Here is a 13,184-nt window from a genome sequence, read left to right as displayed (position 1 = left end):
TCATTGTATTGCTCTTGCAGTTTTGTATATTAACAGTTTAGATTTTTAGCACATAAATAATATGTAAATATTTTCATTACAAATTGGAGAACTTCAGTTGTTATTTGCATAGTTTAAGACTCATTAAATTTATTATATTAACAATATAAGAGGGCTGGGGCTATAGCTCAGTTGGTAGAGTGGTTGCCCTGAGTTCAATTCCCAACACCACCAAAAAAAAAAAAAAAAAAGAAAGAAAGAAAGAAAAACAAGAAAGAGACTGTCAATTTATAGTCAAGCTGTTGACAAATACTGAGTTTCATAGATCATAGCTGTAACAATTTGTGGCTGTTAATAAATTGTAACTCTAAACCTCATGTTTTTTTCTGCTTTATTTTCCACTTTCTTTGGGGGGCAGATGCTTCATGGAAAACATGTCATGGTCCGTGTTGGAGGAGGCTGGGATACTCTTCAAGGATTTTTGCTTAAATATGATCCATGTCGAACATTACAGTTTGCTACACTAGAACAAAAAATTCTAGCATTTCAAAAAGGAATTTCTAATGAAAGTATTCCTGATTCACCCAGCAGAACACCTCAACTTCCTGAAATGAATCCTTTGTCAGCAGTTAACATGTTTCAGAAACAAAACTTAAAGCCTAGCGCGCTAGTTGGTATTCCAAGGAGCAAGGAAAAGCAGGTTCACCCAACAGGTGTATTGCTGCCTGCTTCTTCATTAAAAGGTAATACAGGCTCCATGTCAGTCCGTTCGAAATTTCCAGATTCTTCAGCATCTTCTCATCTCAAGCTCAAGTCTTCAAAAGGTGTAACAAAGAAACCACTTGCTCCTTCAAACAATGTTTCATCTTCCCTTGCTTCTTTAAGTCCTGTAGATAAAAACACTTCTTCACCACCTTTATCAAGAACTGGACCTTGTGTATCTGAGTCAGTGAGAAAATGTGTCACATCCCCCAAAAAGGTCAAGGCTCTTCCCTGCCAGAAATCTACAGGTGTTCTTGAGCCTAAACTTTTGCCAAATAAGTGTTCTGGAAAAACTCAATCAAGGTACTTGAAACACAGTCACATTTCTTCTAGGGATGATGCATTATTTCACTCACCTGCACCTGTAAGTTCATCAAAGTGTCCACAGTTACCAAAAGCAAATATACAGGTAAGGCCTAAACCTTCTCCTTCTTTTCAGTCCCCTAGAAAAATGGCAAAACCCAGTTCTAAAACCACAGCTACAGATCTAGGAACACAGACTGAAGCATCTAATGGAAGCCTACAAACAGGGGCAATCCCAGCACAGAAACTTAAATCTGCCTTGAATTTAAATCAACCAGTTTCTGTATCTTCAGTTTGTCCTGCAAAAGCTGCACAAGAATTGAAAGATAAGAAGATAGTTTCAGGTGCCAAAAAGCAGCCTCAGAATAAAAGTACATGCCAGAAGACAGGATCCAGCTCCTCAAAGTCTCCTGGTCGTACTCCACTGTCCATTGTGAGTCTTCCCCAGTCTGCTGCCAAAACACAAATTGCACCAAAGTCAGCACACCCTGCCCCTAAGGGCCAGTATTCAGCTAAAGGGCCTCCAAAGAGTGGCAAACCCCAAGCTTCAACCAGGAAACCACCCTCATCTGGTAAGGGAACAGATAGTGGAGAAAAAAAACCTACTACAAAGAAAAAGGAGGATGATGACCATTATTTTGTTATGACTGGAAGTAAGAAACCTAGAAAATAAATACATGCGGGTCACTTTAAGAAGTCAGAAGAAAGGAGCAAAATGAATGAGTTAGCTTCAAATCTTAAAGGTTTTTCCTGTTTGTGTTTGTTCAAATAGGTGCAGACATTAAATATAAGAAGGTAGGGGATGGAGGTGGAGGCTGGGATGAGGAGAAGGCTCATCAGAAGTCACATGTCTGAATTCACTAGAAGCTATCCTTCTGAGGCAAACAAGTGTAGAATCACCAAAGGGTTCTTATTATTATAGACATACAGGTAATTTTTAAGCCATAGCATCTTGTTAATGTCTGTCTGTTAAGGGAAATGTAAAAGTCAAATAACACTACTAGAATTATAACTATAGTTGTTATATTTTTATTATAACTATAGTTGTTATATTTTTGAATGGGTATTAAACATGGAGGTTTTATACCTGCTAATGGCAACACTGGTGCTTACATTAAGAGTTACTACATTTCAGTAAGAAAGCAACGGTTTTGTGTTTGTCCCATAAAAGGCACCTAATTTAATTTCCTCATCAGGATTACCTGATTCAGCAATACTAAGTACTAATGGCTGCTGCTGATTGGCATGGCATTACTCTGGGTTAGGTAGAATTCTTATTATTTAAATATTTTCAAGTTTTCCAAATCAGAAGGAACTGATTTTTTTATCACTAATATTTTGGTTAAAAACAATTAAATAAGCTTATTGAAATATAAGCAAATTTAGTAAAAACAAAACAAGATTTTACATACATCATCTGTAAAAATTTAGATACCTTATAATTTTAGATGGATGTTGTGCAGTATTAGAGCAGAAATGGATTTATTGGCTTTCATCATGTTACAGGTATTTTAAATGCAATTCCCTATGAAAGCAGGTATGAATTTTTACATTAAAATATGTTCTAACAATCTTAAAATTAAGATGATATTAAAAGAATCTTTGAGAGATACTGTATATAAATTCTATCAAATGTTATTTCTTTTGATAACATAACCAGGTTTAATTACATTCTTCCAATTCTGTTAATTTTCTTTAATTAAGTTAAAGCAGACAGCATGTATGCTGCACTTTGTTCTCTAGGCAGATACTTTCAAGAAACTACCCAGATTTTGTATGAGTGTATAGACTCATCCACCCAAAGTGATAGTGGTAAATAATTTATTTAAGGGATTGTGACTATTTAAAAATTATTAATGTACTTTGAGAAATTTCAAGGGCACTTTTAATAACTTTATAGTATTATCACAGCATTTATGTTCAGTATTGAGATTTGTATTTCTCTATTGTTTTAAACTCAAGTATATTTTTTATAGGAACAAAATTATGTACAATCACGGAATAAGCATTTAAGTTGGCTACTAATATTCTATAGGTTATAACATAATATTTTTTTTTAAAGTAAGTGATCTTTTTATTAAAATAAGTGATCTTTTGCCTGAGGATCACAGTTAAAAAGTCAGGTTAGTTTTTTGAATAAATGATTATTTTATTTATAAAATAAATAATGATTTTTTAAAAAAAGAGACAGCCACCAAATATTTAGTTTAGTTCCTCTATTCTGGACATTGAAAGGGATAATATTTACATCCTTGGGGAGAGAAGTCAGTGTTCAAGAGGTGACAGGAGCATTGTTTTTAGTAATAAGAAATATTTAAAGCATCTTTCAAAGAGAAAGAATTTTACCTTCACAGAATTTTTTTCCATATAAGACCAAACAATGGTTCTATATCAGTAACTTTTAGAACTGAGAGGAAAAAAGTAAATGGTATTATGGCTAGCCTGTGAACCAAGTAGGTCTTACAATCTTGTAAACATTAACTTTTGTGTTGAGAGAAATAAAAAATAACAGTATTCCAGAAGCACCTGACACAAATTCCAGAATTAACCAAAGAATTGTTTATTTCAAAAATCAGAATTCAATTTACAAATATATTCTTCAGCAATGGGGAATTTCTCTAGATATATTTATGTCAGATGAATTTGTACTTATATACAGCCTTCCTTTCCAAAATAAATGTTTTGTAAGAAACTAATGGCTGAAAGACAACTAATTTCTTCAAATATATTTTGAAGTTCTCCTAGAGAGCTGTGTTTGTAATCACTTTAACAATTTTTAAAACAGTTTCACATTGTTGAAGTTAGAATAAAGTTTCCATTTCTTCTTAATATTAGTGTGAGACTTTATAGGTTCTTTTGGTATTTAACATTGAATAAAATGAATATTAAACTTAAATTACTTACATACCTGGAAGAAGAAATAATGTGTGCTTTATTTTTAAAAATGAAATGTTTTTGTTTTTTCTTACTATAATTTTTTAATATATAAAACTTAAGCTGGGGGTGTAGCTCAGTGGCAGATTGCCTAAAGTGTGAGGCACTGGGTTCAAGTCTCAGCACCACATAAAAATTAAGTAAAGATATTGTGTCCATCTACAACTAAATAATAATAAAACCTTAATGGGGAAATGAAAGGCTGTTTATTTTTATGTTTTTTGGACTTTAAGTAAGTGTTTAAAGCTAATATCTTCAAAATGGCTTGATAAATTAGATGACCTTGAACTTTCCTCTCAATGCTGAGCCTACAGTTCTCAATGAATAAGGAATTATTTGAAGAAAAACTACTGTTCCTTCTCCAATCTTTCCATCTTGGTCTGACTTAGTTAGTATCTATAACTTCTTTTTAAAAGGCTCAGTAGCAGATTTTTATGATATATTCTTACATCCAGGTTCACTTACTGAATCCATGGGACTTCACATTTGCATATATTCTTTTCTTGTGCCAGCAGTATTTGTATCTGATTTTAATTTATATTTTTCTCAAGTATTAAAATTTTAACATAATCCAAGGTCTCAGTTTACTTTTTTTGATGTATTCTGAATACATTCTAATCACTTGATTCATATGTGAAGTTGCATACATGAAGCATTCATAATTTGAGAATAGCTCTTTGGCTAATTAAAATGCCCCCTTTATACTTACCGAATATATTTTATGGTTCCTAAGATTATAAGATGTTGCCATTAAGCAACAGTATTATTCCCCCAAATTTCTGTATCTGCTAGAAGTTTGCTCCAGAAAGGCCAGACTCTTATTTAATAAATTTATTGTATTAAATTCTTTAGGTCACACTAGCATTGTATTCACAGAAGTCTTCTGATAATAGAAATTTCCAGATTTCCAATCCTGTTTTAATTTCACACTTTTGTGAAGTGAGAATATTCTGGAAAAACTCATCTTTTTCCTATATTCAAGACAGCAATTATAAAAAGCATTGATTTAATATGTATTTCCTATGATATTTTCAAGAAGAAAACATACAACTTACACAGAATTTTCCTAACCTTTTGGAGAATATAGACATTTTAAATTTAGATTCATTTTATAAAATTTTGGAGAATATTATAAAATATTAAAGCATTTTCCAGTAAATCTGAAAATACAAAAATTCATGTTATTACATTAAGCTGTTATACAGTAGACATACAGTTTTGCCCTTGTATAAAAACACAAAAGACTTGATCTTGATGAAACAATACATTTTAAAGATTTAATCTGTAAACAATTTAATCATAAACAGATTATTAATATTGGTATAGCCATAAAATACCATACAGTTATTGAAAATTATATAGATGTTAATTTATTTTAAAGTAGTACATTTGGAAATGAAGTAATTTGTTTTGAAAGACTGCAATGATAAACCATGAATACATAATAGTTCTAATTTTCTGCCTTTGGCCAGGGATAGCATACTGCCTGTTATAGGATATAGTCTCCCTAAGTGTTTATCTGTTATAATTTACCTCTTGTGGCTAGTCTCTTAGGGTTTTCTATAATACATTTTATTGAAAACAACTGATTTTCTTAAGTTACTTTAAATTGTTTCTCAAATTATCATATGGAAAGGAACAAATAAAGTGAATGAATTGAAGTTGGATGTGACTACTAAGGATGTCCAATAGTCAACTGTGGCAAATGTTGAAATGCTTCTGCATCTACTCAGATTGCTTAGTAATACTGCTTAGTGTGGAGGATGCTTTGGGAGATGGATAAATAGGACAGTCATGATATTTAAGACACTTGGGTTTATGTGGTGCTTCACAAGTGACAAAACACTTCTAATTACATAACATTGAATCTTCCCAACAATTTAGTGAGATAGATATTATCTTTGTTAGAATATAAGGCGGGATTTACAGCTATTCTGTTTAACATTGTGTTTCCAAGGTCTAAACCAATGCCTGTTATATAATAGGCATTCAATAATTATTAATGGATAAATGAATGAACTCACTTTTTATAAATGGAGAAACTAAGCCTCAAGAGAAATGGCAGTGAATGCAAAAAATACCTATTGGAATTGATTAATTGAATCTTAGTGACTTTGCTTATACTTTCCCATAAATTGTTTAGTTGCTGCATGTTAATGTGATTCAGAAAATAGGATTTATTTGACATTTTAAAAAAATCTATAATATCATTCCCTATTTTTTTCATTATTTCTTAGAAAAATCTTGATGTAATTGTTTATTAATTATTGTAGATGTAAAAATTTAGAGATTAAAGACCATATTTTTAGTTTAATAGTGGTTATGTTTTTAGTTTAATTGGTGGTTATAAAGCACCTCGCAATGTTTACTGGATTCTTGGAACAATGGAATAGTTGCCCTCAATTCTTAGGTCAGTACAATAAAATAAATTTCATGACAATGCAATGGAGATAGATGTTGGTAAAAGGTAATGTAGGTGGTCCTAGAACTTCCTCTTTAAAAAAATGTTTAAAAATGATTGTCCTCTGAGCCAGCAGGTTTCAGCTTTTTCCAAAGGGAATAAATTAAAATTTTCACACAGCCTTGAGAATGTGATACAGAGTTGTGTTATGTAGATCCTTTCAATTATTCATTGCACCATGCTGTGTTCAAGAATCCAATAAATAATTGTTGAAGCATAGATCAAACTGTGGTATATATTGAAAAAGGAGTAGAATGTGGTGTTTTCAATTTTATTGTACTCCCAAGCATTGAAATATGTTGGAGGCAAGTGTCTTCAAACTGCTATTTGCCATAGTTTCTGTTTACCTCAGGCTTCAGCAAAAGCATTTTTTGAAGTTCATGAAGCCTCAGGACTCCTTACAGGTTAAAAAAAAAAAAAAAAAAAAAACAACCCTGCTGAGAATTACAGTCTTTGAAATCTATGAGGCTCAAAGGGCAAGTTTAGAGGGATAATAGTTTGGAGATTTAAGGGGATATTCCAGCAGGAGCTGGGAGCTGGGTGCTGTTCCTTTGACTTTGTCCACTCCTCCTGCGGATCCTATCACCTGGCTGACAGTTATCCTTCATATCTCAGCTTAAATATCACTTACTTTAAAGTTTCCAGATCCTCCAAATCTGGGTTGGATGCCTCCAGTGTACTTTCTTCCTGCCTTATATTGATTTTCTATCATTGCATTGTTTCTTACACTAGAATAACCCATTAACTTATCTATATCTCCCACCAAACCTAGAATGGAAACTGTCTCACCACTGCATCTGCTATGTTCAGATAGTGCCTAAGTGTTTATGGGAGTCAGGAGGGAAGGGAATCTCCTTTCACTGGCAGAAATAAGCCCTCAGTACATGTAAAGTGAACCTCTAGCTTAGTTCTGTTGATTCACCTACAGTGCAAGGATTTTTCTGAGAAGATGTCATGGTAAAATTTGAAAAAGCTTACTTTCTGAGTGGAGAAGAAAAGAGGGCATTAATAAGAGAAGCTTTGAGGTTATGGATTTGTTCACTCAAGTACCTTAATACTTACTAGAGATTGTAACATAGAAGAAAAAGTTATACTCCATGTATGCATAATATGTCAAAATACACTTAACTGTCATGTATATCTAAAATGAACAAATAAAAAGGTTGGAAACATCCCCATTTACCATCCAGATTCTTTTTTATCTTTATGTGCTAAGGATTGAACCCAGTGCCTCATACATATGAGGCAAGTGCTTTACCACTGAGCTATAACCCCAGTCCCCGCGTTTTTATTCTAAAAGATTTGTTTTCAGGGTTGTGAAAAACTACTCAGAGCATAACATACTGACTTAGCTTAGCCAGTGCCTGCTGCTGCCTAATTTCATACTCACTCTGAACGGATGAGGAAACTCAGACCAGGTAGTTTGTTTATATAGTCTATTAGTTTTAATTCTTTTAAGACCAACCTTGGAGCAACAAAAAGTCAAAATGGTAGAGGAAGCCATCCCAGGAGGCTATATGAGGCATCTAGGGTGTGGTCCCAATAGGTCCTCAATGCATTTGTCTAGCCCAGCCGGTTCCCTCTATTTGTAATAGGTTCTAAAGCAGTCTTCTTGGGCCAAAATGCACTAAACACCAATTTATTAATTTGCTCATTCAGCAAACAGTTTTTCTGACTCTACTTGACCCTCAGCATCAACTTACATGCTCCATGCTAGGTATATAGTGGTAAGACCAGTTGTTACCCTCAAGGAAATTAGTTGTCATTCAGGTAGTTTAAGAAAAAAGTATGAAGTTTATTTAGCTTGTACCCACTCAGTTTTTCTTTGTGATTTATTTTACTCATGGGATTAAAACCTCCATGAAAATAGCTTGTGTTTTCAGATCAGGACCCCAAAGTAGTGGTGGTGAGGGAGGAATAACTGATATTTGTGTTCAAGCCTCAAGAACAAGAGTCATTTAGTGCTAAGGCTTATTACTCAGAAAATAGAACAGAGACAAGACCTAAATAGGTTATTGAAACAAAGAAATCTGATCTTTCTCTGGGTAAGCCATTAGTTTAAAAATCAGGAAACATCTCTGATACAAGGATGCTTCTCTATTTCCTATGACACTAGCCCCAGCCCCCTCTACTAAGCTGCACCTCAGTCTTATCAAGTGCACCACAATGAGAAAGAAGGAATCTCCAACCTGCCCTGTGGTAGGCTGAACTCTGTCCAGCCATTTCAGTTAGTGAGGGAAGCACAGCCTTCAGCAGATGTTCCCTGTGATTTGACATCCCAGTGCCTTGTCCTGCTGCCCCAGCAGATGTCAGAGGAAACTGCTTCTAATCTTCCTGGATGGCTCATAGCCCAAACGAACCAAAGGCATCCTGTGATTACTTGTGTATTTAGTTCAGTTCTTTTGGTTTGGAGAAGCATTCACTTCAGCCTTCTCTTATAGTGAGTGGTTTTATGGCTACAGCCAAAAGGACAACAGGAATCTGGCAGCAACTCAGAAATACCTGGACAATGAGCCTCACAGAAATTTGAATTAAAAGAGTCATTCAGAAGTCCAGGGAGTTCTAGGGCTAGGGTCACCTTATCTCTTCATCTGAGCCTGAGTTACCACCTCTTGTTTTAAAAATTTCTAAATTTATTCTAATTAGTTATATATGACAGCAGATTGCAATTCAATTCATATTACACAAATAGAGCACAATTTTTCATGTTGCTGGTTGAACACAGAGTCATATCATTCATGTATTTAGGGTAATGATGTCTGTCTCATTCCACCATCTTTCCTACCCCTGTCCCCCTCCTTTCCTCTCCCTCCCCTTTGCCTTATTTAAAGTTCATACCACCTCTTCTTTCTGGTGTTCTGCCACAAACACTTGCTAACCTTCAGGCTTTGTGTATTTTCTTAAAAAACAAACAAAAAACCAAAATACTGATACCATTTTCCAGTTCAAGGTCTCAAGACAGAATCTGATTATCAGACCACTGCTTAGGTCAACCAAGGAACTGACTACCCTTAGATCATAGAAACCCACCCTTTGCCAATCAGCTTGTGATTAATAGGTCACATAGTCTAGACCATGGTGACCCAAACCCACATAGTTTTCCTTAAAAGTCTGGGAATGTCTGCTTTGTCTTGTACTCTAGGAAAACAAGTCCTGAATTTGGTCTGCGCTACCTAAGGGGGTCTTTTGTATCAAGGAGCCCTCTATTTCCAGCATTGACCTTTTAGGTCATCGAGACCAATATGATATGGATATGTCCCCTGGATCATCCCAAATTCAAATGTGCACTTTTTGTGGCTAGAAATGCTTAAATACATGGATGTTACTTGTCATTAGTATCTACATCTGCAAGGTTGTGTTATCTCTGGATCCTGGAAAATCACAAATCTTACCTAAATGGCCAACACTGGGATCTCCCAAAGCCTTTTTCTGAGTGGGAGATAAAATGTTCTAGGCCCTCATTGCTATAGTTTGGATCTGAAATGTCCCCCAAAGGCCGATGTGTTAAAAGCTTGGTCCTTAGCCTGTGGTACTTTAGTAACCCCACCTTCTAAAGGTCCCACCACTTTTAAGGTTCAGGTGGGGGTCTAGTGGAAGGAAGGTAGGTCACTGGGGCATACCCTTGCAGGGATATTGCGAATCCAGAACCTTCTCTTTCTTTTACTTCCTGGATGCCGTAAGGTACAAACTCCTCCTCTAGTACCTGCTTCTGCCGTAATGTGCTGTGCCATCTCAGGCCCAAAGCAACAAGGCCAAGTAACCATGGACTAAAATCCCTGAAACTGAGCTAAAATAAGCTTTTGCTGCTGCTGCTGCTGCTGCCTTTTTTTGGGGGGTGGGGTGGGGAGGAAGTTACCAGGGATTGAACTCAGGGGTACTCAACCACTGAGCCACATCCCCAGCACTATTTTTTTTTTTTCTGCTTCTGGATTTATTTGTACAAATAGCACAGGAGGACACCAGTTCTTGTAGACAGGGGCTCAGGGGTCACACCAGGCCTGTCCTCACATTCACAGAGGCTTTTACTGTGGAGCCTTCACAGGGACCTGGGCACCCTTGAGGGCTCTGTACCTTTGGTAACAGGAGCTGGAGCCAGAGCTGGAACTGATACTGGAGCTTGAGTTGCAGCCTGTGTCTTGGCTTGGGCTTGGGCTTTGGCCTTTGGCCAGCTGAGCCTGCAATCCCTGGCCATGTGGGTACGAGCACACTTCCCATGCCTGGGATGGGCAAGCAAGGCAAGTTGATCAAGCTTGTGGCTGGCACCCTTTGGCATCTTGGGCTTAACCTCTTTAGGCTTTACAAGGGCCTTGACAGCCTTGGCACATGCTTTTATGGCTTTGGCATTGTTTTATGCATATTTTTTAGGCTCTTGTTTTGCTTCTTGTCAAAATTCATATTTCTGAGGAACTTGGGGTCTACCTCCTTAGGAGATTCATATCTTTGTGATCCATATTTCTTGATGCCATTTCTGTGCCATTTTGGGGATTGGTTGTGTATGGTGTGGTTCTTGGACTTGGTCATGTCTGCATTGTAAGCTGCTGCTCCTGGAGCGGTTGACACCAGAAGAGGAAGAACCCCATTTTGTATTTTATTTAGAGATAGGGTCTCATTGAGTTGCTTAGCACCTCGCTTTTGCTGAGGCTGGCTTCGAATTCTTGATCCTCCTGCCTCAGCCTCCCAAGCTGCTGGTATTACAGGTGTGTGCCAGTGTATCTGGCATCCTTTGCTTCTTTTAAATTGATTTTTGCCAGGTATTTGTTATGGCAGTGGAAATCTAACATACTCAATTCCCAGTTTCCAGTGGTGCTACTCCAACTTTCACACTACAGTGTCAAAAATAGCTATTGATTCAATTTGTTAAAACTATCAGTCATCAGTACTTGGGAATCATCCAGTTAAAACAATGAATTGGTTAAATTTTTCTATTGGTGTTTTGGTATTTTACACATATATTCTGAGGTTTACAGAGTTTATTTTGTTAGACATAATCATTCTTATCCCTTAATTCTATTCCAATATGACTTTCAAGGACTCCATGAAAGTGTCAAAGGTCTCTTAGCTATCCTGAATCTTTGATTGTTTCTTCCTCCCAAGAATTCCTATTAGATAAATTTTTAATATAGATGAATTTTAATTTTAAATTTAATGTAAACACAACTGCTTAAGGTAATTAAGATAGGTTTTTATTTAACTACACTAGCTTTGAAGCTGGTAGAGATGTAAAATATATTCATTGTTTACCATGCCTATTTACCTCCTTATCCAGCAAAACTTTGCCATTCTTTACATCCTTATTATTCAAATGAGTGCAACAGAGCCATTAGCAGTTTTCACCATTATTATTTAGAGATGTTTCCAAAACCAGAAGGGGTTCTGAGATCACACTTTGTTAGAATTCACTTTTCACAAGACACTGTTCTAAGTGCTTTATGTGTAGCAACTCATTTAATTTTTACAAATTTATGAGGTTTGTTCTTTTATTACCCCTGTTTTATAGATGAGGAGACTGAGGCACCTAGAAGCTCTTTCTTCCATGCCTCTGTTCTATAGTTTGGATGTTTGTGTGCTTTCACAATTCTTATTGGAATTGAACCCCTAATACAACAGTATTAAGAGGTGGAGTCTTTAGGAAGTGATTAGGCCATGATGGCTCCACTCTCATCCATGGGATTAGTGTCCTTATAAAAGGGCATGACTGAGTGAGTTCATCCTTTGCCATGTGAGGACATAGCATTCTTCCTCTCCACAGTACAGAGCAACAAGATGTCATCTTGGAAGCAGAGAGAGAAAACTTACCAGATACTGAATCTGCTGGCTTTTTGATCTTGGACTTTATAGCCTCCAGAATTGAGAGAAATTTTATATTGTTTATAAACTACCAAGTATATGATATTTTGTTATAGCAGCACAATGAACATTCTGTTCATTGAAGACAGCCTGACACTAATTCATCTCAGACTTGGTTATGAGCTCTTTAATTTTTCTAGAAGTGATTTCTGCTGGGAAGAAAAATATGCTGGTGATGTCTGTTGCAAACATCTTACAGTTAGGTGGGGTGACCTCCTATCTAGTGTGCCTGATATGTGGTATGCCAGCATGCATGGGGTAATTTAACCCTGAGGCTTCTCCAGAGCCCAAACCAACCAACTACAGCCTCTCTTACATCATTGATTTCTCTCTTTTCCCATATTTCATCCTTAATCCTTTGTCCTCTTATTATACTTTTTTTCACCCCACTCCCCCAACCTTAAGTTACCACAATGTGTTGGTTAGGATAAGCTGGGCTTTGCTGCAAAAACAAAATATCTATGACTTGTAGCTCATGTTAGGCAACCATTAGGGTCTCTGGGTCCCTCTCACGAAGTTCAGGAACTCAAACTGAGGGGAATTCCATTTTGACAAATACTTCAGCAATAACCTTGGCAGGAAGAAGTGGGTATTGGAATGGCCAATCTTTCCTTTCTGAAATCACAAGTGTGGTCCTCCTGCCACACTTCTGATTTTTCTCTGATCCCTTACTTCTGTTTTCAGACTTGTCTTCCTTCTCTGCCTTTTCAATGTAGCTATTCCCTAAGGACCACTCCTTGGCCCTGTTCTGGCAAATAATTCTCCCTCTTGGCAATTTATTCCAAAGTGTGGTTTCCAGTACTGTTTTCTTATAAAGGGTTTCCAGATCTTTGCAGCCCAATTTGCCTGAGCCCCAATTCCATTGTCCTTTATCCATTGTCCTTCTGTAACTATTTCA

At 36.2% G+C, this 13,184-nt stretch overlaps 1 protein-coding gene and 1 pseudogene across 2 annotated transcripts in view; one reads left to right on the top strand and one right to left on the bottom strand.

Moving 5' to 3' along the window:
- The window catches only part of Gas2l3 (growth arrest specific 2 like 3), a 33,487-nt gene extending 28,386 nt beyond the window's left edge, over positions 1-5,101 (top strand). For both annotated transcript variants that reach the window (XM_071609149.1, XM_027930998.2), the window contains one exon: positions 398-5,101. In XM_071609149.1, the coding sequence (XP_071465250.1) occupies positions 398-1,717 (1,320 nt within the window). In that variant the 3' untranslated portion in view covers positions 1,718-5,101. The remainder of the gene's footprint in view (positions 1-397) is intronic.
- Positions 5,102-10,461: 5,360 nt separating this feature from the next.
- Positions 10,462-10,960, bottom strand: LOC114097143 (large ribosomal subunit protein eL29-like; annotated as a pseudogene).
- Between the last annotated feature and the right edge of the window lie 2,224 nt (positions 10,961-13,184).

Source organism: Marmota flaviventris, chromosome 3, assembly GCF_047511675.1.
Source record: "Marmota flaviventris isolate mMarFla1 chromosome 3, mMarFla1.hap1, whole genome shotgun sequence".
Taxonomy (NCBI): domain Eukaryota; kingdom Metazoa; phylum Chordata; class Mammalia; order Rodentia; family Sciuridae; genus Marmota; species Marmota flaviventris.
Note: the sequence above shows the minus strand (reverse complement) of the source record. Positions and strands in the feature narration are given on the sequence as shown.